The sequence below is a fragment of the Rhynchophorus ferrugineus genome, unplaced genomic scaffold, assembly GCF_030347505.1.
Source record: "Rhynchophorus ferrugineus isolate W39M unplaced genomic scaffold, kcgeb_rfMv2 rfM6, whole genome shotgun sequence".
In the NCBI taxonomy this organism is placed as follows: domain Eukaryota; kingdom Metazoa; phylum Arthropoda; class Insecta; order Coleoptera; family Curculionidae; genus Rhynchophorus; species Rhynchophorus ferrugineus.
Window position 1 is genome coordinate 5,723,509 of NW_027472585.1, and position 24,210 is coordinate 5,747,718.

Consider the following 24,210-nt stretch of genomic DNA (forward strand, 5'->3'; position numbering starts at 1 on the left):
TCAGAAAAAAATAACGATACCACCAAAAAGAAAGGCGACTCCTTTATGCTTATGAATGGGAGAGCCGCCAACCTCAGCTCATTACCGAAAAATCCCCCCTAGTCGAATCGTTCCCCTCCCGCCCCGCCGACGAATCACCGTCGACACACGACCATCTAAACTGGATCCCAAAATTTCATTCTCGGCGCTAGGCCGTTAGAGAGCGCGACGACTAGGTCGCGCCCGATTGGCTCGAGTCATCGCCGGCCCGGCCGCTCGGAGGCGGAGCCACGACGACACGACCGTTCCGAGAGGCGGGGCTTACGCAGCATCCCTGTGTGAGATAGGGACAGGCTCAGACGTGCCCCTGGCGTTGAGTTGAAACGGTTCAGTGTGTACCAGACTTGTGACTGACGTGCTAGTGTCGTATCGTTTTTTCTTTTTCGTTTCTTTTCCCGTTTGGTTCGAGGACTAACCGTCTGAGTTATATATCACTTTTTTTGTTGTCGGTGTCTTCATTAAGGGACTACGGTGAATGGATCATTAGAGATCAATTAAATTGTAAGTACGTTGATGTGAATTTGTTGAAATATCATCGATATATATACCAAAATAATAAAACAATAAAGATTTTCATAAAATGTATACTAATGAACAGAAATTCTCATAGAATAAAGATCATTTAATAATAAAATACAAATTGGTTCGATAAATTATCTTTAAACTGCTGGGTATCAACTAATTAAATGCTAAACAAAAGCAATAGCCTTTAATTTATTATTTTTTGTTTAAATATTGATGTTTTACTGCTTCTTACTCTCAATCTACCAGTAAATATATATGCAAATCGAATTTATATATCAATATTTACCTACTTACATATCTCTTTTTTGTCGGTGTCTTCATTAAGGGACTACGATGAATGGATCATTAGAGATACATTAAGTTCTAAGTATGTAGACGTGAATTTATTGAAATATCATCGATATATTCACCGATATAATAAAATAAACAGATTTTAATAAAAGGTATACTAATGAACAGAAATTCTCATAGAATAAACATGATTTAATGGTAAAATAACACTCTGTCTCGATCTATAATCTTTACTACTGATTACTGAATAATTAAACGCTAAATAAGAACAACACCCTTTAATATATTGTTTATTGTTAAAATATTAATGTCTGACTGTTACTTATCTACAATCTACCAATAAATATATAGCCAATCGAATGTTTATGTCAATATTTACACGCAGAGATTAATGTTACTTACATATCTAAGCGTTGTTGTGATATAACAAAATTATATCAATACTCTTTAATTTTTTAACATATGTGGTGTTTTTAAAACCTACATTATCATTTATTTATTAATTTTATTTTCTTTTAAAGTTATCTTTAATTGATTACTGTAACAGCAGTAATTTATTGAATACATATAGCGTATTTAGATTTAAAAAAATTGTTTTAAAGACATATTCTGGTGACTTGAAATGAATCTGCTCTTATATTAATATTTAAATTTCCTTCAAATGGTATATTTAATTCATTTATTTGTTAACTTATTAGATTAAACGAATTTGTTAGCATGTTGTACAGGCGATATAACACAACTAACAGTTTTCCATGATAATGTATGCACATAGTATATTGAGTATAAGGAATTAAAGATATCCGGATGTATCCGGCGCATCCACCAAAACAGGCGTTTTCAATTAAAAGAGGTCCCAGTATTACCCCAGGTCCCCCTTACTTTTTATTTATTATTTGTCTCAAAAAGGTTTTTAAAAATATGCTTGACGTTTAAAATTAATTTTTGGATCAGAAGAAATAATGACAAATATTAGAGAGTTAAAATGTCCTGAGTATCTGTTTTCTAGATAAAAAACACCCTATTTTTGTAAACTATAATTAATATAGGACATTTCTTAAATTATTATAAAAAATTTTTTGTTATACTAAACAATACAATTTCAACAATTTACAGTCTTACAAGACTGCCGCTGTTAAGTTAGTATGCATGAGATTTAATGAATTCTATTTGATTAAAGTAACTAACAACAAATTCTACTTCATCAAGATTTTAGCCCCAATAAAATATTTTGTTTAAGATCTTTAACATGAGAATGTTTACATCAGGTTTATCCTGATTTTTATGAATTAAAAATAGTATCTGAATCATTCAGCGTTAACTTATCAACATTATTTCGTTTTCATTCATTATATTCGTAGAGTGAGCTGCTACTTTAACAAATAAGAGTTCTTTGTATGGGAATATAAATGGTCTGGTCATGAAAATGTATTTACTATGTATGTTTAATTGAAAGAGGATTAGTTACAAGAAATAGGGTTTATTTGGTCTGAACATAGTGTTTAACGTGGCCTGCGAACCACGTTCCTCAGCATTAAGCCTACCGACTGACGAGTGACCAAATTGTAGATCATCCCAAAAGACATCCGGTCCTACCCAGCCTGGTTACTGGCGTGACTGGGGTCATTTCGCTTATCGGATCTTGCCCTCTCGCCTAAAGACAATCACAAAACCTACATTTTCTGCCATGCCCCAAGCAGCATTTGATTTTGCGACTATCGCAACAGCAGGAGGATCGCTCTGTCACCCTCACCACTACGCCAACCAATCCGGCTCAATGTACAATTGAATTCGGTAGAACCGAAATAAAACGTCAAACACAATTGTTGCGATATATCGCATATAATTTGTTAGGACAAAAATAATTTACTTCCTATATAGATATTAAAAAAATTATTATTTTTTAATTACTTAATTAATATATTGTTACTGGTCGTTTCCGTCTAACTTACAATTTGTCTTTATGCTAACTTAAATCTAGGTATATAACTAGGAGGACCCATCGGCCCTCTCTCAGTCTTTGGTGAAATAATGTTTATACATGCCACTGCTGATTTTTTTAATATATGCACCTCACTACACAACACTACACAAGATCAGATGGTTTGGTTCTTTTGAGTCTGTGTCCTGTTCTGGTGGTATCCAAATGTTGTAATTTTTCAATATTAGTAGGAGAATGGAGTCTTTCCTCATGCCCCCTTGCAATTCTCTTGATTTCTTAACTGACTGTGGGTATCTGAAGGTCTCGATGTTGGTAATCAGTCCTGTAGTATTTGGGTGCACCCACAATACCTCTCAGGACTTTGTTCTGAAAAATTTGTATTTTATTAATGTTACTCTTTGCAGAACATCCATAATTGAACTCCGTATGTCCATATAGGTTTCAATATTTGCTTATATAATAGCAATTTATTATGTACTGATAATTGTGATTTTCTTCCAATTAGCCAGTACATTTTCCTATATTTCAATTCCAGTTCTTTTCTTTTCTTCTTTATATGTTCCTTCCAGCGAAGTTTTGCATCGAGATTCATTCCGAGATATTTAGCGTTTTTGCTATAAGGAATGATAGTGTTATTTAATGTTATTGGTGCTTGTACGGTCTATTTAGAGGTGAACTGCACATATACAGATTTACTTTCATTAATTCTTATTTTCCAAGCTTGTGTCCAATTATTTATATTGTCACTTGCCTGTTGTAATTTTCGTGAGGCTTCTTCACTATTGTCCCCGACAGCTATAATCGCAGTATCATCAGCAAATGTAGCCATCGTGATATTTTCCATTTGTGGTATATCACAAGTGTAAAGTAAATAAAGCATTGGTCCCAGTACACTTCCTTGTGGTACACCTGCTTTAGCTTCTTTTAATGTAGAGTAAGCTTCTTCTTGTTTGACTCTAAACATTCTGGTTGTAATGTATGATTTTAATAGTTCGGTGTGTTGTTTTGGTAGCGTTTTCTGTAATTTATGAACCAGGCCTTCATGCCAAACCTTATCGAAGGCTTCTATATTAAAAAATAATTTTTTAAAGTTACAAATTATTCGCAATAGCTAATGCAACGCATACATTAATTTATTGTCAGAAAAAATTAAGATCAAAAAATAACTATTTCAACTACAAAAAACCCTTATTGCAAGATAATTATATTTGAAATATACGGTCAAGTAAAACTAAAGCCGTATGATAAGAAACATGACATATGTTGACTGACTCTAATGAAACGAAAATGTTTTATTCATAATAAAAAGCGATAGACATCTGCCAGTGCAACCAAAACATGTTTTTAACCAACTAGGAACTGAACCAGAATTTCTAATACGATTTTCTACGAGAAAACTCCGTTTTTATACCGTTCCCATCTCCCCATCTTGAAGTCATCAGCCGTTGAACGTTCATATATCTGAGAGCAGAATCTGTTCGAAATTAAGTCGATTGTGGATGGGGCCGAAGTAAGGAAATTGAAATAATTTACTATCTACGACGTTTATATCGTGAGGGTAATATCTACGTTTTAAATTAATTATTTGGATTTATATTATCTTTTTCCAAGATTTGTTTAAAATTCAATTTAAAAAATAAAAGTAGTGTTTAAAAAATGAGAAAAAAAAATGATGATTAGCTTGTCTCAAATTAATTGTTCAACACGCTTAGTTGTAATGCAAATTTGGTTTTAATCACATTTGGTCTTTTATGGTGTTACTGTCTCGAAATACTGAAAGTCAACTTTTTATTTTTATTATAAAATATGTATACTATCCACCTACACATACATTAATTCTGACATATTGCTACCCGCAATTACTATGATATTTTCATTATTTTTTTATATTATCTGTAATTGTTAGTTTCAATCTGAAATATTAGGATTTAATAAGGAAATAATTTCTCGCTATTTTGCAACAGATCGAGCAAGATTGTAGTTTATAGCTCGATATTTAGTGTTATCTGAAAAAATCACACTTTTTTGTTAACTCTTACGACCATAATATTTTATGGCAAAACTATACTCCGAAATAACTCCTCAAAAACTGTAGTTTTATATTGAATGAGCACCTTTGCTGGGGTTATAGGCACCGATAACATGGCATAAGAATTGACATTCTTAGTGAAGTCGGTAAGAACATCACAGTTTATTATCACAATTATATTTAAAATATATTCTATATTAGATTATATTATATTATATTCTATATGGAAGTATCATCTCGATTACGTCAACCGTAAACAACAACAAAAAGGTTTTACAGAAATAGCATATAGTCTATTCAAAGCTATTTTGTACATACGTCATCTAAATTTGTGACGTCAAAATGTCGCAATGTTGCCGAATCAACTCTGAGTTTTAGTTCAGTTTGGTTTTGACATATATCAAAATTCTAATCTAAATAATATAATTGAGCAAATATGTTATCAAATATAATTTATTTTAACATTATAGTTCATCTAAAAACTACACTTAATTATACAGCCACAATAGTTTATAGGTTAGAGTTATAACATCTTGTCAGTATTGCTTTCAAGAATTTTGTATACGTCTGACAACCAGACGACTTTAATAGGCTCATTCTTTTACGCGTTTGAACTAATCAGACAGCATTGTATCTCTTTTTAGCTAGAATAAAGTGAGAAGGGAAATATGGTCTGATTATAAGACGAATTTACAAATTGCGACAGGCAATACATTAAACAACTTGATGACGTATATACAAAAAAAAGTTTGAATAGACTATACATTTCTTTACCAGTAGCTTTTGTTTTACTGATGAGGGGTCTGCTTTTGAGATATCGCTATAAAAAGAAATTGGGTAGAACTGGTTTTGTCTTCGTGATGACCACTCAATGTGTTGTATCCAAGCTCAGATTGGAAGAGCGATGGGTACCTAAATTTTGTTCAAAGCGTTGAAGCTATTACAACTGAATTTTTTTTAATATTATACTATTCATTAACATTAACAGTTATTCGTAAAATCAGTAAAAACTTAAGGAAACTACTGCACATATAAAACAACTTAGTATTAGTTTCCATGATTCAAAAATAATATACATACAAACATACCTTCAGAAACTTAAAAAGCATGATATACCATCGTACCCATTACATATTGTTCCTTGTGCTCAATGGTGCATGACTATACTAAAAGTCATAAAATATCCTTTAATTGTGAGAACGATCAAAAAATGACAGTTGCTAGAAAGGAATAATATTTTTATTAATTTTTACCGAGACAAGTAGAGAGAATAGTAATAGAAAACTAAATAATTATCATATTAATTAATATTATATATTATAATATATGAAAAAAACGTAGAGTATACAATTTTATATGGATTTTGACAAAAAAAATGTTAAGTTAATTTTTCTGGCGCTTATATACTGAACTAGTCAATATATTTACACTACCACTTTAATGCAAAACTATTCATTAGAGCAACGCCAATCGATTCGTGGCTTAATTTGTAAATTGTTAATTACAATTACTGCTTTAATGGAGGTTTATTGATGGCGGATAATGCAACCATCTCATGTACCAATTAATCCGGTGGTGTGTTCAGAATTTATTGGACTATTCTTTGCCGGCAGAGTTGGTTTTCCACTTTGAACGTCGCTGATACGTTACCATTGTTTCTCATTCTTTTTTTTTAATCGTTTAATGTGAAGTTTCAGTCAGAAAAAAACTAAGCACTAGCTGTATTAATCAACATTTTTTAAAAATATGTAATATATATTTCACTATAAATATTGGCATATACAGTGAGTGGCCAAATTATTGGGAACAATATTGAGTATATTAAGTTTTCTAGTTTAATTTGATTTCTGTAACAAATGATTAGTTGGGCGTCTCCTATATATTTTTTATTTGTATCCGTAATCTATTGGGATCATAAAAACTTCAACAAAATATAAAAAACAGTTTTAAAATCTTCGTTTTAGTAATTTTAATATTTAGTGATGCCACCCTTTGTTGCAATAAAAGCTTCTATGCGTAGGGGCATGTCCTCAATACATATTTTCACACGTTGGAGAGCTGATGAAAGTTTCAATTAACTGCTGCTTGGTAATCACTTCTTTTGCAGTCGTCGATTTGGTCAGTTCCGACATGTTTTCTATGAAATTCCGCAGCCAAGGCTGTGATTTTTTCCGCCAAATATAAAGTAACACAAAAATTTGTGACACGGTATCGAATAATTCCCAATAATGTAGTTATCATCGTCAGGGAACCATTCATTGATCTGTGGTAGCAACCGTGTTTCTAAGACTCGATTGTATTGGTGTCCTATGCTTTTGACTAAGACAACAGACCACAACAAAACACGAACCGGGTGTTTAACCAGCACTGCAGGGTAATCGACGTAGAACTGTTGACCAGAGCGTCTTCTTACAATCAAATCTTCACTCAAACCTTGGAAAACTGATTTTTCGGAAAAGCGCAGCTGTAAATTCATTGAATTATTACTAAAAAATCGTTATAAAACAATTGAATTGTTCGAAAAAGTAATACTTACTCGACTTCAGTCTGTAACAGTCATATTTCGATGTTGTCTAACCCATTGGAGATGTTTCTTTTTCATGCTGTCGGTTAAGCATGGTTTTTTGGAAAGCCGCCATCCTATTAGACTCTTCAACCAACCGCCTCCGCATTGTCCTCCTTCTTTTCTCTAAAATCTTTACACCTTTGTCGATTATTATTATAGTCCAATGAGTAACGCTCTTTTTACGACTGGTGATTATTTTTCTGTCACTTTTTCCAATACGATTTGCCTCAAGAGACTTTCTGTTGTCAATTTTAGCGTTAATTTGATTGACGATAGACTTCTATCTCTCTTTGGGAATCTGTGCACTGCACTAACAACGCTTGTATCTCTCTACATTTTGATACGTGAGGTAATCGTATTGAATCATTAATAAAATGTTAAATGGTATACAAAATATTGTGATTTTGATTGTACTTTAGATACAGAAGTCGGTTAGAAGTAATGAATTTAATATCTCGATAATACAACAACAATATTGCAAAGTACGCGTTTTAACGAACAATAACTAAATGAGATGAAACGTCACACAATTAACTAATTACACATATATACTGGTTGTCACTTCACAGAAACGATAAAAATGGTACCAGTGCATATTTAAGATAAAATAACCCTTTAGAAACAATAAAATTTATGCAAACAAATATAATAAACTATAAATTACATGAATACGAGCAATGTCCCTAATAATTTGGCCACACACTGCATAATTAAACAGTTCTTATTATCCAATCTAAATTAATATTAAATAAGTAATGACAATTATTGTTTTTAGTCAAAAAAATTAATTTTATTTCGTTGAATCAAACAAGATTTAGTAGTTCATAAAAATATCGGACCCATTAAAACTTAGTACAATAATTACAGTTTATTTTTTAATATATTTTAAGTATCCTATTATCAACTAGGGTTTATCTGGACTAGAAATATAGTTTAACGTGGGCTCCGAACCACGGTCCTCGGCATTAAGCCTACCAACTGGCGAATGACGAACTTAGACGACATCCGGTCTTACCCAGCCTGGTTACGAGCGTGGCTGTGATTATATTCCTTGTCGGATTTTGCACCATTGTCTAGGACAGTCACACATATAAAACAATCACAAACATACATTTACGACCATGCCCCAGCAGCATTTCACATTTCTAATTCCTGATTTCTAATTTCTGATTCTTAAACAATTATTTAGTAGAATATTGAACAAATGGTTTTGTAAATGTAAAAACGACTTTATTTTATAAGAAATAAGTAAAACATGTTGAAATTGTTGTCTATGGCAAGTATGAAAGCTCTACAATCGCCTGGACGGATTTCTTGAGAATCTGGGATATTATAGTGACAAGCTTAGAATGTATATATAGAGCTTTTCAATCATGTTCTAAAAGTGCTGAAAAGGTATCAATGTCGATGGGACTGTCACATCAACAGATTTAGTTATGGTTTCTGAAAAGAGATTGTTCTAAAAAATATAATAGGAAAGCTTAGTTAAATGAATATATAAAACCGTTCATAATTTCATGAATTGTTACTTAAAAGTACACAAAACTATTATTATATCGATATTAACAAAGCCATGTTTGTTTTTAGAACAATTTAGTTGATTTACTTTAACTATCTTTTATCTATAAAAACTCATTTATTATTAAATACCAAATATTATGCTAATATATATATTTATCTATTAATTATAACGATTTTTACACCCAGATTATTATTTAAATTACTGCTTAGAATATTTAATTCCCAACGATTATATGTTCTTGTAATGATAATTAGAAATCAATTTTACTTAAAGTTCGCGCATTTAATCTAGTTTCGTGGGTACTTAAATTTATTAGGCGTAATATGCGGCGTGTTTTCTTGCGCTCTACGTCGTAAACCTCGATTTGTCATCGAGTGTCTAGTCGAAACCGACGCCTCTAGTACCCACCTAGAAGACGGGCGTCCCAACTAACGGACTCCTGACTAACATTTAGCCGTTATCAATAGAAAACGCTTAATTGGAACTAGATTTTTTTTGAGGAAATTTGCGTCTACCGCCTATGCATATAAGTGAAGATTATTAAGAGTATATTCAGTTTCAGTCGAGCTCTAGTATCGTTATGAGTTAATTATGTGCTGTTCTGTTATAAACCCTGAAAATAAATGTTAAGAAATGCTACTGCATAAGGTAAATATACATTTTGAGTCAACAATTAACCTATGATTTAAGCAATGATTATATATCGTTTTCTTCGTTTTTTCACGACCATATCAATAATTAAGTTTTTAATCTTCTTGACTAATTCCTACAAACTGTATTCTGTGATGTTTCACAGTGATGTGATCTAATTCAGATAAGGTGTCGTTCGCAATATCGAAATGTTTACATCAACGAACGTTAAAATAATAAAAATGTATATATATATATATATGCATAATGTTTAAATTATGAATAGAACATTTGAGATAATACGATTACAAAAATACTTGGAAGACAAACAGCTGGTAAAAATCACTTCAGGAATATACTACCTATCACAAAAGTGATTTTTGAACAGTTGTAATCAACAAGGATAATAAAGTTGTGTTATTTCTAATGGTACTGATAATTTCTCGCCTTATTTAACTCCCTATAGCTACTTAATCATCACTAGTTATGACGTTATCTTTCTTTAAGTATTTCGCTGCTTATTGGGATACTTTCCGTTATTTGAAAAACAAATTATTAAGCAATTATGCATATATATATATATATATATATATATATGCATAATCTTTAAATTATGAATAGAATATTTGCGATAATACGATTACAGAAACACTTGGAAGACAAACAGCTTGTAAAAATCACTTCAGGAATATACTGCTTGTCAAACAAGTGATTTTTGAACAATTGTAATCTACAAGGATAATGAAATTGTGTTAGTTCTAATGGTACTGATAATTTCTCGTCTTGTTTAACTCCCTATAGCTACTTAATCATCACTAGTTATGACGTTTTCTTTCTTTAAATATTTCGCTGCTTATTGGGACCCTTTCCGTTATTTTAAAAACAAATTATTAAGTTAATTCTTCATTTTAGGCGGCTTGACATTTTTAAAGTTTTTCTGTTTCCCGTTTGTTTTGTAGGTTCTTTGTAAAATGTGTATTTTTAAATGTTTTGTGTGTTTTACAGATTGTTGCCCTAAATATCCCATATTTTTTGCCAACTGTGTTACTATGATTTTCGTTTTTTTAATTTAATTTTAAAATTTCAAACTTATTTCATACTGTTCAGTCTTCTTCAGTCTACGAACATTTATTTTTTTTTTAAATATTTTAAAGTCTCCATTTACCCACTATGGCGAGTAACCAACTTATAAATCATCCCAGAAGATATCCAGTCTTACCCCGCCTGTTTACTGGCGTGATTGGGATCATTTTCCTTGTCGTATTTTACACTCTTGCCTAGAACAATCACAAATATTAAACAATCACAAACATAAATTTATAACCGTGCCCTAGCAGGATTCGAACCCGCGGCCATCGCAACAGTAGGAGAACCGTCCTGTTGTCCTTACCACCACGCTATCAAGCCGGAAATATATATTATCGATCTATTAGAATAAGAGTTTCGTGTTTCTTTTTGAGCAAACCTTTTGATTTGAACTGTTGCCTTGAATATGTGCGCCTGCTATATTAGTTTTAACAGTTAATTGTGAAAGAAAATCAAATTATTTATCTGTTATTTTAGATTGTTTACTTACATTTTGACATTTGCATTCTATTTCTCTTTAACATGCAATGTCAAACCTAGCAATTTAGCTCTATCATGGTATGGCATACTATTTTAATTATTTATTTTGTTCTTTATTATTTAACACAATCTATTATTATATAGCCAGCTGCTGAAGTTTCTTCATGGACGACGCTTCTTCTTCTGATTATAACTTCCTACTTACCTTGAGACATTTCTGGTGATGTAATTAATTCAGAATGTTCGTATTTATATGAAGCTGAAGAATATGTAGGGAGACTCTACATAAGGCCCAAGTAAACCACCCACTATATTTCAGTGATGAAATTCTGAGTGAGTTATTCTCTGGACTCAGTAGATTCTTTTTCCTTTAATTTCAGATTTATTGTTATGTTCACTTCGTACATCCCTTTGATGTCGAGGTCATCGTGCAGCTATTCGTTGGTTACGTAGCGATAAGCATTGGTAATTAATCGTAGAATGAGGCGTGATGTTTTATATTTTAGTACAAACCATATTTTTAGGTACACCCCCATAAATCTGAAATGGCCTTATGTTTGACTGATAAACCAATCTCTCTGATTTTAGGTTAAGTTGAGAGTGTCTTCTGATTACCCAGTACAGTTGCTTGACTTTGAATATAATGATGATGTTTCCGGTTTAATCTACCAGATGAGATGGTATTTAGCTAATTCTGCTTGAGGAATCGGACATTCGTCAAGCGATGTATTTAGATTTTTGTCATTTCGCCGCATAGGTCTCAAACTTGTCTGATTTTCCTGTTTCATAATTAGTTATTATAACATTCCTAAAAGTATTTCTAACAATTATAATATTTTAATGATTAGAGGGTCTTAACTGATTTTCAACATGAACGATACGGTCTAATTTCATGAGTTATTAATGTTAGTAAACTGATGAATATGGAAATCATCTCATAATATTTCCCCAGCGTCATTGCTTAATAACATAAGTATCATGTTTTTCAAACACAAAATATTGATACAAGCAAATAACACAATATAAATAATATGTAAAGTATTAAGGTATGTAATTTCAATTTTTTTCTAAGACATTTACTTTTATTTTCAGGTACTAATTCAAAAAATAGATAACCATGCTAAAGGATCGCGATTCAGTGGAAAGGGGGCCATCATCACCCTGTTCTAGTGTCGGCGGTTCCTCAATGGCCGAGGCCTCCTCCTGTGCGGGTTGTGGAGGTCGCATTCACGACCGGTACTACCTGTTGGCGGTGGACCGTCAATGGCACGTCAGCTGTTTGAAATGTTGCGAGTGCAAACTACCTTTAGATACGGAACTGACCTGTTTCGCCCGCGATGGCAATATCTACTGTAAAGAGGATTATTACAGGTACTATTCATTTATCTTCGGATTATAACACAATATTATTTAAAAGCGTACAACCCCAAATGTTGTCGCTTCATTGTAAAGTGAAGATCTTTCAGTGTGGTCTTAAAATTGAATTGTACGGCAACTTAGCCAGAAAATTGTCTTTGTTATCATTAATACTTTCGTTTAATACCCCGTAGTAATACCAGTCACGATGAAAAATATGAAAAGAACGCATAACAAAGACTTGGTGTACTACTTTCGTATTTCTCCGAGTTTAGTCACCAAGTAAACTACTAAATATTCATGCCCGACAATGTTTCTGTTTCGATGAGTTGGAAAAACGTTAGATGTGATGCTAGGATAAGACTGGAACGTTTTGATGGGCGTATCAGCCTACGCAAAGTCAGCCAACAGTCAGTTGCAGATGTTCCGTTCCCATAATTTGTTTTTATTGCCCGATATAACCGCAACAAAACCTACTTGCGCTGCCTGCTTGTTATCCTGCTGTCATTAGGAGTTGACATTGTTATATCCCCTTCTATCACGTCTCGTGTGCTTTCGATTTCGCTTAATTAATTCAAATATTTTTACAGTAGTAAAGTTAACATTATGTCTGATGGTATATCAAGCTCCATCTTGTAACAAATTATAAAAAAAAGTAATATATAAGCATATATGTGTCCTTTTTCTTTGGTTGCTTATTCAATATTTAGTTTCAATTTTAACTTCCCAATTTTATTTTGGTTGCATAATCAATTGATGAATGCGCCAAAGAACACAGGATGTGTTATATGTTATTTATTGAAATTTTTTCTCTTTTTCTTCTAAGTTGTATCTAACTAAAAGGCATTTCCTCTTTTATATATGCTTCCTCTGCTAAAATATTTCAAGAATACAGGAAATTAACAAGATTTATCTTAATTCAAATATTTTTACACTAGTAAAGTTAACATTATGTCTGGTGGCATTCGAAGCTCCATCTTGTAACAAGTTATAAAAAATAATAATATAAAAGCACAAACATGTATTTTTTCCTTTGGTTACTTGTTCAATTTTTAGTGTTAATTTTAATTTCCCAATTTTATTTTAGTTGCAAAATCAATTGTATCAATATATCGAAGGAACAAAAGAAATTAGATCTTGAATTCTTGATATAATGTAATAATATTTAATCTTTTGTGTTATATGTTATTTATTGTAATTTTTTTTATTTTTCTTCTAAATTGTAGCTAACTAAAAGGCCTTTCTTCTTATATATATGCTTTCAGTTCTAAAATATTGCAAGACTATAGGAAATTAACAAGATATATCTTATGATTGGTTTGTTATGTGCATGCGCATTTCTATAATAACAATCTGGTTATATGCTTTATATGTCATTTCTATGAAAGTACTTTTACATATTAATTGCAGTAAGTATCTGTTATATATATTACAGGTACAAAATTCATTCGTAAACAACTAAATTTAAAATATGAATAAAAATTAAAATATATATTGTATTTATCAATATTATTGCCTTTTTTACTGGTGATTATTAAAAATATGATGTCTAAGCATATATGTCTCATAAGAATTTGTATGAAATGGGTACTAATACTGTTGTAGACAATATTGTACATATTTGGAATAAGTAATGGACATAGATGCTACTAGATGAAAAACATAATGTTAAACATAAAACATACAAGGTACTAGTTATACGTCGATATTGAAATATGTCACATTTGGCATCAATTTTGTTTTGCTTCTTTCATTGTCATTAATATTTTCAATACTTCATCTGAAATATGAGTAAATTTGAACAACATAAAAAGTATCCATTGATACAAGTTTGATTTTATTTTGAATTAAAGTTTTCAACTTATTTTCCCAATAATATTGGTAATTGTAATCACATTGCGCAATTATTGAAAAGCAATATCTTCAGCACAATTTACTTTTTATCGAAATATAGGTAATAAATACAATAAAAACGAAAAAACATAACAAAAAAAGTCTAACATAAAAAATTATTCTATAATTAATTATTCTAACATATTAATTCTATTAAGTTCCCCAACACCCAACTACCCAACCATATGATACATCTTGCTTACTTCACAGGGTAAACTCATTTAGTATTTCTCTTTCGTGACTTATTTTTTATTTATTTTGAATGTTCATGGTTTCTGAAAGTATTTTAGGTAAGTTATGTAACTTGTTTTTACGATATATTTAAAGGCGCCCTTTGCAACCATTCTTTTTCTCAAAGATGATTCTTCAAGAACCTAGTTGCCAATTTGTGGATATTCTCTCAATCTGCGGGGAATCTCATATTGGGGATTTTGATATCTTATCTTAAATATTATATAGATATTAATACATTTCCTAGGTTTAGACCAAATTTAAATAGGATTAAATGCTAAAAAATGTACTTCACCCTGCTATTAAAGATTTCTATGCCAAGAATTCTTTATTACATTGACGTCAGCCATTAACAAGCGATTCAGTTTCAGCAATTCTTTGTTTTCTTTTATATCCACTGAAAATCCATCAGAAACGCAACAGCTATAAATGAAATCACTGAAGCGATTTCCGATGTGACAGCACAAAACTGATCAGCTATGCTAGATTGTGTTCAACATGTGCTTGAAGTTCATGAATACTACTATTATATATTGTGAAAAGATAAAAAATGATTTAAACGAGGACTTGTTTCATTTTTTAAAATAATTTTTACGAGAATTTGTGGGGAATTGGCAATTTTCTTCCCCTATTTGAGGAATTTGACTTATTGAGAACTGACTTCATCTCCTCTAGGTGACAAGCAATGAAATTCCAGACAGTCATTCGTTTTCCTGGTGGTTACTTTTTGTAACATTAAGTTGTACAATTTTAAAGCAGTCATTCAAGAGAATGATGTCACATATCGTGATATTGAGAAAGATAGATTAAGAGAGACAACTTACTTAATCAAATAAGACAAAAAATAGGCAAGAAATAATTACAATCGAACTATATTGTATCAAAGTCGAATTATGATTGATAATTAAAATTTTACGATCCGATCCGATGGTTCGCTGTAAATTATCGATTTATATCTGACCTAGCGATAAAGAGCAGTGAAATTTAAGCGATTGATTCGATTTTAATGGGAACGGCAAAAAAATCCACGCTCGTAATGGGTTTTACGCCAACGTCGGCCGATAAATCAAACCTTCGGTGCAACGCCGTTGTCATATTTGCGGGTAAAAAAGAGGAACGACATTTTTACACCTGGTGGGTTCGTTAAATGTAAATCGTTTTGTAATTGTCGTGTCAGATTGACAACGGCGATACTCGTTGTCATTCCGTGAGCGATTTATCTACCATCTACACGTTAGAATATGTGTGTATTTTAATGAGAACGCTTTCATTATTATCATCGGTGGGTTTTCGGTTTTATGATCGAAAGTAAAACTAATTTTAATGAATTCTCTTCAACAAGATTTTGCCGTCTTCATCGTAATCATCAAAATAATGTATACTTTTGTCAATAAAAAAAATTATTTTACGAAACTTCAGTATAAACGTGCCATCCTAAGAAGTAAAAAACTTACTATAAGTGGATCCCCAAAACTTAGAATAGAACGAAGAAAGTAACATCAATGCTCCATTAACATTCTGCGAGTGATGAAAAAATTGTATTGTCTGTATTTTAGTTCAAAGACAATCTTAGAAGTTTAGGGTTTCGGTGAATGGAGGTAAAACCAAATGAAACACTGGTGTTTACTTTATGTGACCGTTATTTATTGACGATATAAAATAAAATGTGGAAAATACTGGTGATAAGAAGTATCGACGCTGGGTTTACCTATTAACCAGTCGATGGTGGCACGTCTAAACCAAACAATGGTCGGTTACTGAATGGTTGGAAATACTCTTCAATAACATCATTTCATCGTCATAGTTGGCGCTGATAGCACCCCACCTGTGTTCAGCATCTGGGATTATATTACTGGGTATTTTGTAAACAGATATTTCACGATGTCAAATTCGACATACCTCAAGATCGCTACAGAGGAAAGAAGCTTCAATCAAAGGCTTGACGCGCCCGCAGACGTATAGAGAATCGAAAAGTCTAGCTGGAAAAGTCAAAAAAGAAATTCCCCCCCTGAAATTTGAAGGGTCAGGTAACTTCGCAGTCTCATACAGCGAAAAAGCCGAGCTCCTGGCCGAATCGTTCGAAAAATATTTTATTCTAATTTTTGAGGAATTTGAGTCCATTCTGGCCTCCGAATTATTTAAGCAATTCTTAGTGGTTACTCAGAAGGAAATGCGATTTCTAGATTTTTTTGACTGATAATACTGACACTAATTTTTCTAGTATTCGAAAATCAATTTTTAAGATGCAAAAAAGCATATCGTAATGATAATTACTTGCACGAATTTTCAAAATTACACTTTATACTAAGATAAAGACGAAATTCAGACATGTTGGTTTTTTAGTAACAATAGAAAACAAAGTCTCTTTAACTCTATTAACTGATGAGTTAACTATTCACTTGTATAAAGTTAATAACTTCTTGTATCTAATTTGGTGTTGTTTGGTTTTGAGTAATATCCTTTTTGTCTTCTTATAATCAATTATTGTTGTTCTTCTTTTTCTATTTTCTAGCTTAGAACTAAATATTTTTTTTTTTATATGACCGAAATTAACCAATTCCTATCTGATTATTTAAGAAGTATAACGCGCTGGCATGAACTTTGATCCACTATATGTATTAGCGAAAATGTAAACTATCAATGTAAATAACTGGTTTTGACATTTATCTGTATAGAATAATACTTTTCCCTGTAGTATTATTCATTATATATAGGCTCTAATGATAGAACACACAAAATTGTAAAATTGATTTGAATACATCTGCTGTCGGAGTTCATTAAACACTTTTAGAAACTTATAGTGATGCTGCTTCGATATATCCTAATTGTCGATTTTGCTTTCAATAACTTAAAAATGGTGATTACTAGATCAATAACAAAGAATGCTTTGGAAGATCAGAAAGGTTCGAAAACAATTATTTGCAAAACTTAGTGAAAGAAAACCCAGTTCAAACTCTCAAAAAATTTTCAGACAGCTAAACAGTTGAAATATCAACTCTTTCTAAATCTTTACATGATGATTATGTAGTAATGATGAATTTATATATAGTTCCAACACAGTTATAGTTAGTTATATATAGTAACAATAACAATATGGAATAGCATAGTTCAGAATTGTTTAACTCTACTTATTTATGAACTAAATGATCGAATTTTTGTTCACAGGCGTAAACTATTCTTCTTTTTCTTGTTTTTTGTTGTTGTCGTTTAACTAATATGTTTCAATATTATGGAAATAAGCTAATTATAATATTATTATTAGAAACGTAATTTATTCCAAGAAATGACCAACTGAAAACCTAATTGTCTATTATTATTCAGAGATGATATCTGCAAAAATATCGAAAATCGTCAATCAGAGATACTTTCGGCGAACTAAACCCATTCATTTGGGCCTTATGTGCTTATGTCAACATATCACGGCAAGTATCTTGATCTCAGGACGGAGAAAAATCTTCCAAAAACTCCGATTCAGAAATTATACGGTCCTTCCGTGACTACACTTACGTAACGAAAACCAAAATAATGAGCGGGTGCATTCTTTTCTATTAAAATTCCAGTCGCATAGCCAACAAAAAACGAAACGCCGATTTTTGTCAAATTAATTGGACGATTTTTCAGATGTCAGCTGCCGATAGGCAAGCCATTGTTTTTCGTGTCTTTTTTATTCACGAAATCGAGTGCAAATAATAATACAGAAACGTCGTTATTTTCCTCGGTTCGCATAGCGAATTTCGAAATATCGTCAATTTAACTACTTTTCCCAATACATTTCAGGTAATTTCAACACCGCCATTGCAATAATAAATGACAATCGATCAATTTCCTATAGAGCGTGCGGTTTTAACTTTACAGTTAAGATAATATTCTATAACCAAACTCTGAAACTAATAACAGGCACAGGAATTACATCGTAGCGCACTGAATGCATGATGTATTCCATTGTTAATGCTCGAAACATCTATTATTAACTTTCAGCAAATTTAATTTGATTAAAGATCAAATAGTAATAATTGGTACTTCACCAAATATACTGGATTTTGTGTCAAATAAAATATTGTATGTAGTTTTCCTTTAATATTGAAATTTGGCCGAAATAATACCTTAGTAATATCTGAGGAAAGATGACGAAAATTATTTATGTAATTTAGTTTATTTCTACAGATCCTAATGAGCACAAACTTGTTATACTGTATGAATTTTTTTTTTATATTCGGATAGCGTTTAGGTACATTTATTGTATTGGAAGCTGTTTAACTCTAACACCGTTTTCGATTAACCATTGCCCTGTTCACAAAAATAATAAAAGAATCACCTTCGTTACTACTACCACTACACCTGTTGTAAACTACACTATACTACACTAATGAACTAATGAATAATAATTCACTTCCCTACGTAAAACAGACTGAAAATGGCGTCCAAAAACGAAATAAACCAATCAAATATAATCCTTATTATGGCTAGATTAGCTCATGATACTCCGATTATAGCTGTCGGAGATAATAGTGAAGAAGCCTCTCGAAAATTACAACAGACCAGAGACAATTTAAGCAATTGGACACAAGGTTGGAAAATAAAAATTAATGAAAGTAAATCTGTGCATGCGTGTTTCACCTACAAACAGACCGTGCAAGCACCAATAACATTAAATAATACTATCATTCCATATAGCAACAACGCTAAATATCTCGGAATGAATTTTGATGCAAGACTTCGCTGGAAGGAATATATAAAGAAGAAAACAACGGAACTGGAATTGAAATATAGGAAAATGTATTGGCTAATTGGAAGAAGAATTGGAAGCTAATTGGAGAATTGGAAGCTAATTGGAAGTCACAATTATCAGTATATAATAAATTGCTATTATATAAACTTATATGGACATACAAAGTTTAATTATGGTGATGTTCAGCAAACTGTAACATAAATAAAATACAAAATTTTCAGGACAAAGTCCTGAGAGGTATCGTGGACATACTCAAATACTATAGGATTGATTACCTACATCGAAACCTTCAGATACCTACAGTCCACAGTCTTATGAGAATATTGAAGTAATACAGCTTTTGGATACCACCAGAACAGGACATAGACTCAAAAGAATCAAATCATCTGATCTTGTGTAGTGAGGTGCATAAAATAAAAAATACAGCAGTGACATGTATAAACATTATTTCACCAGATACTGAAATAAGGCCGATGGGTCCTCTTAGTTATATACCTAGATTTAAGTTATCATAAAGACAAATTGTAGGTTAGTCAGAAACGATTAGTAACAATGTAATAATTAAATAATAAAAAATATAATCCTAGCATAATTAATAAACAAGTAGTCAGTTCAAAGCAGTGACATTTATATAATGAACATCGCGAAACATTTCTCCCAAAATTGCCTATAAAATGAGATCTATACTTTCTGTGTTTATAGGACGAAAATATTGAACTACTGAACTCAATTTGCCTCCACAATCGTCGCCCTTCACCAAAACTGGAACCACCAACGGAATGCCTTAACAATGAATATCAATTCTCCACTAATTGGCGTTGTGTTGAGATTTCTGCACCCGCCGGAATGTTCAGCCGGCTTTTTTTTTCGTCTCTTTCCTCCTCCCGTCCCGTCTAGGACAAAGATTTTTCGTCGTATTCGGAGATTTCTCGATTAATTAGGAAGGCGCGGATTTATGGCGATCTGGTTTTTATCTGGACGAGAGTTATGGGGCTATTTTCGGACGAATCGATGGCCGTCGCGAAGACCTCCGCGCCACTTTTACAACATTCTTCAGAATTTCAAAGGAGATGTTAATTTTATTACGATGTTGATGTTTATTCTCGATAGTGTCGCGGCGATACCACCTAAAACCGGTACTAAAAATAAGAATTATTCCGCATCGGCTCGACAATATTAAGTTTGTTTATTGCAATCGTAAAAATGTGTCTATGGGGCATACCTAGAACGTTAACTGCCGTTGGAAGGTCTTCCACGTGTTGAATTACTCAATAATTAACTCCCGAGAGAACAGTTTCATTCAAACACTTGTTATATATTAATAGTATAGTGTAGTTTCTGGTTTTCTTCTTATCAAACTAGATTCTTAGATTTATGTTAACATTACTTAATAAGTGTTAACTTTCTCTAAATTACTACCCTTAGTGGCTCAACAATCTACTCAGTATGAAATAAATACTTCTTTTTTCATTATTTATTTATAACATTGTTAATGACTAACCTAGAGTTTGTCTTGATAATAATTTATATCAAGAAGTCCTTCTTATATTTATCGATCCCATATTAGTCTCTGGTGTTTTAATCTTTATGTATAAACAATAATTTATTTATTAAATGCACCTCATTACACTACCCGAAACAGCTTGACTTTGAGTTTGTATTTTGGTGTTATCCAAGAGTTGTAATATTTCAATATTGATCAGCAATCAGTCCTATAATTTATGGATGTACCTACAATACTTCTTAGGACCTTGTTCTGAAAGAAATTGTGTTGTCTTTATATTAGTTTTCGGAAAACATCCGCATAATTGAACTGCGTATGTCCATATAGGTTTCGATACTTGCTTGTATAATAGCAATATCTTATGTACTGATAATTATTTATATTACATTTTCTTTCAATTAACCAATACATTTTCTTATGTTTCAAATTAAGTTCTTTCCTTTTGTTTTTGACATATTCCTTCTAGCAAAGCTATATTGTTTTGCTTGTTGGTCAATAGTTGAATTTCCTTTGGTTTGAAGTTTATTACTAATTATTAAGTTTTATTATTACTTCTTATGATAACACTCATATGCATGATATGTAACACCTAATTTCATTGGGTGATTTCGTGTCTAAAATATACCACTCTAAATCTTTGTATCTCCATTAGTCAGATCGACTGGCCTTAAATATTTTAGTCAACTCGCTTCACTATCATGCTACATATTAGCTGATTATCAAGCACACTGGCACATTAAACTTGTTAGCAGTACCCCATTGCTACTAACTTGTCTGGCATAGTGATCAAAGCATGAATGGTCTTCATTCTATTGGGATAGTCGCAGATTCGAATCCTACTAATGGAACTCATAGAACAATGCCTTGTTATCTAAACATAACTGGGATTTGTGTCCAATAAGTCCAATACATTTGATATAGCTCAAGTCCTAGTTGTTTTTGTTGGTTAAGTATGTACTTCTTACAAGTTAGATGACTGATGTTCGTCGTGAATTGCCTCAATGATTAATATTGGTCATTATTATCTAAAATGCATGCCTATTTACAGAGCTTTTTAAACATACAAGTGAAGATGTTTGAGCTACTCTCAGACTGAAAATATCATCTTCATGGAGAATTGGGACTTGCAATCCGGGAAAAATATTTCGGATTTTAGTAACCGGATAAGTCTTAAGTAAAGAAACTAAAAAGCTAATTTTCTTCTACTTTGATGCCAAAGAACTCTGCCCCATTTTCATAACTGTAGATTTGGTTTTGTTTGAATGATTACGCTGTCTTTTCTTTTAATACTAGAACTTTTATTTAATTGAATTAAAAGATTTCATTAAACATGCTATTGTATTGGTGTAATTTTTTATAATATCTTTATTTAATACGCTTAGTACAATTTTAATTATAAGTTAATTTATTACTACATTTCATTTGTACTTGGATTAATTCACAAGAAAGACGACTGGGAGAAAATTCATCAATATGTATTCCTCAATTATAAAATTACAATAACTTATAGCTATAGTTTACACTAAAAGGTATACACTTTATATAAGTTCGTATGGTTTGGTTTGATTCAATATCCTGACATCCTGCGCGCTGTCCAGCAGTTGTATTGCTTCAACGTTAGTATGATTTAGTAAACTTCTTTCGTGTTTCAAGGCGAAATCTTGGATAACTTCGCAAATCCATTTGATTTCCAGGCCATCGTGCAGTTCCTCATTTGGTTACATACAGATAGGCATTCGTAATCAATCGAAAACCTTTGTTTTGACAGCGTTGGATGACTAGATGATTTCAATTTTTATTGCAACCCCATATTTGCACCTCATGGGTCCAAATTGGCTTTATAACTGTATTATAGATTAACCTCTTTGATTTTAGATCAAGTTGAGAGTATCTTCCGGATAACCAGTATAGTTGTTTAATTTTGGTTTGAATTTGTTTTGCTTTTTGTCTAACATGATGTTATAATAAATTTGAAAAACGAAAGATATTTATTTAGAAATATATTTACAGTGTTTCTAAAACAATTTCTTTTAGAGGCATCATAAGATATTTTTAAATTGATTAATACAAAATTGTTTTATCACAGAACTCTAGATTCCCTTGGTCGTTTAATTCGTTTGATATATTATGTCACCTAAATCTGAATTCAGTTAGTTTTGAAGAAATATTTCTTATACAAATATTAATATGTTATGACAAATCCAATATAAATGAAATAGTCTTAAATATGTCTAATTTACAGAATGTTTGCTGTTACCAGATGTGGAAGGTGTCACGCCGGCATATCCGCCAACGAGCTGGTGATGAGAGCGCGAGATTCAGTTTACCATCTACACTGCTTCTCCTGTAACCTCTGCGGCATACCTCTATCGAAAGGCGACCATTTCGGAATGCGAGAAGGTCTAATCTATTGCAGGTCGGCCTCAGATTCGCCCGATCGACGGACACCGCATCTAACTCGACGTTTACCATTTCAGTTTTTGCTTCAATCGACCCCACTATGAAATGATGGACACGTTTGATCCACACGAGAATGCGATCTTCGCTGGAGGTGATTCACCGGGATATTATCCATCGACCACACCACCGCAAAGTCACAAAGGAAGACCGAGAAAACGGAAAACCGCCGGGGATGATTCACCTTGTGGAGAAATGCCTGTTACAATGAGAATGGCGACACTAGGTAAGGATCTCTATAGTACTTAGTACTAATTAAATAATCTTATGAAAAAAGAACTAATCACTGATTTGCAATCAAAAATTATGATATTTAATTTACTAAATTATAAAAGCAAATAATTTGATTAGATGGATTGGTGCAAATACAATGTATAAATGTAAACAACAGATAAATAACCCAACCTAATCATTAAATTTGCTGATTTTCAACTTATTATACATAAAATGATAAGTTTCCATTTACTATTATTGGGTCATCATATTCAGTGTAAAGTATCTCTAATCAAGGAACTGATATTAATTACGTTTGAATTGATGATATTGGTTGCCGAACTCATCAAATAATTTTTGAAAATGTATGGTGATACTGACCATCAAATAATTCTAATTGGTGGTCAAATTATTGGGGATAATATTGAGATTATTTAATTTTCAAGTTTAATATGATTTCTCTAACAAATGGTTAGTTGGTGGTCTCTTATATATTTTAATTTGTAGCTGTGATCTATTGGGGTCATAAAAATCACAAAAAAAAGGAAAAAGGTTTTTCAAGCTTCATTTTAGTAATGCCACCCTTTGCTGCAATAATGCTCTCAATACATGTTCTCGCATCTTCTATTATGATGACATTCTCTGATGAGAGTTTCAATTAACTAGTACGTGGTGGTAATCACTTCCTTTGCAATCGCCCGTTTAGTGGGTTCCCAC

General features: G+C 31.9%; 1 protein-coding gene across 1 annotated transcript in view; it reads left to right on the forward strand.

Annotated features, from left to right (window-relative positions):
* The first annotated feature begins 417 nt into the window (after positions 1-417).
* Positions 418-24,210, forward strand: part of Ap (apterous) — a 30,490-nt gene continuing 6,697 nt past the window's right edge. Inside the window, exons 1-4 of the mRNA XM_076408552.1 lie at positions 418-540; positions 12,203-12,481; positions 23,066-23,239; positions 23,301-23,506. Coding sequence (XP_076264667.1) covers positions 12,228-12,481; positions 23,066-23,239; positions 23,301-23,506 — 634 coding nt within the window. The 5' untranslated portion in view covers positions 418-540; positions 12,203-12,227. The remainder of the gene's footprint in view (positions 541-12,202; positions 12,482-23,065; positions 23,240-23,300; positions 23,507-24,210) is intronic.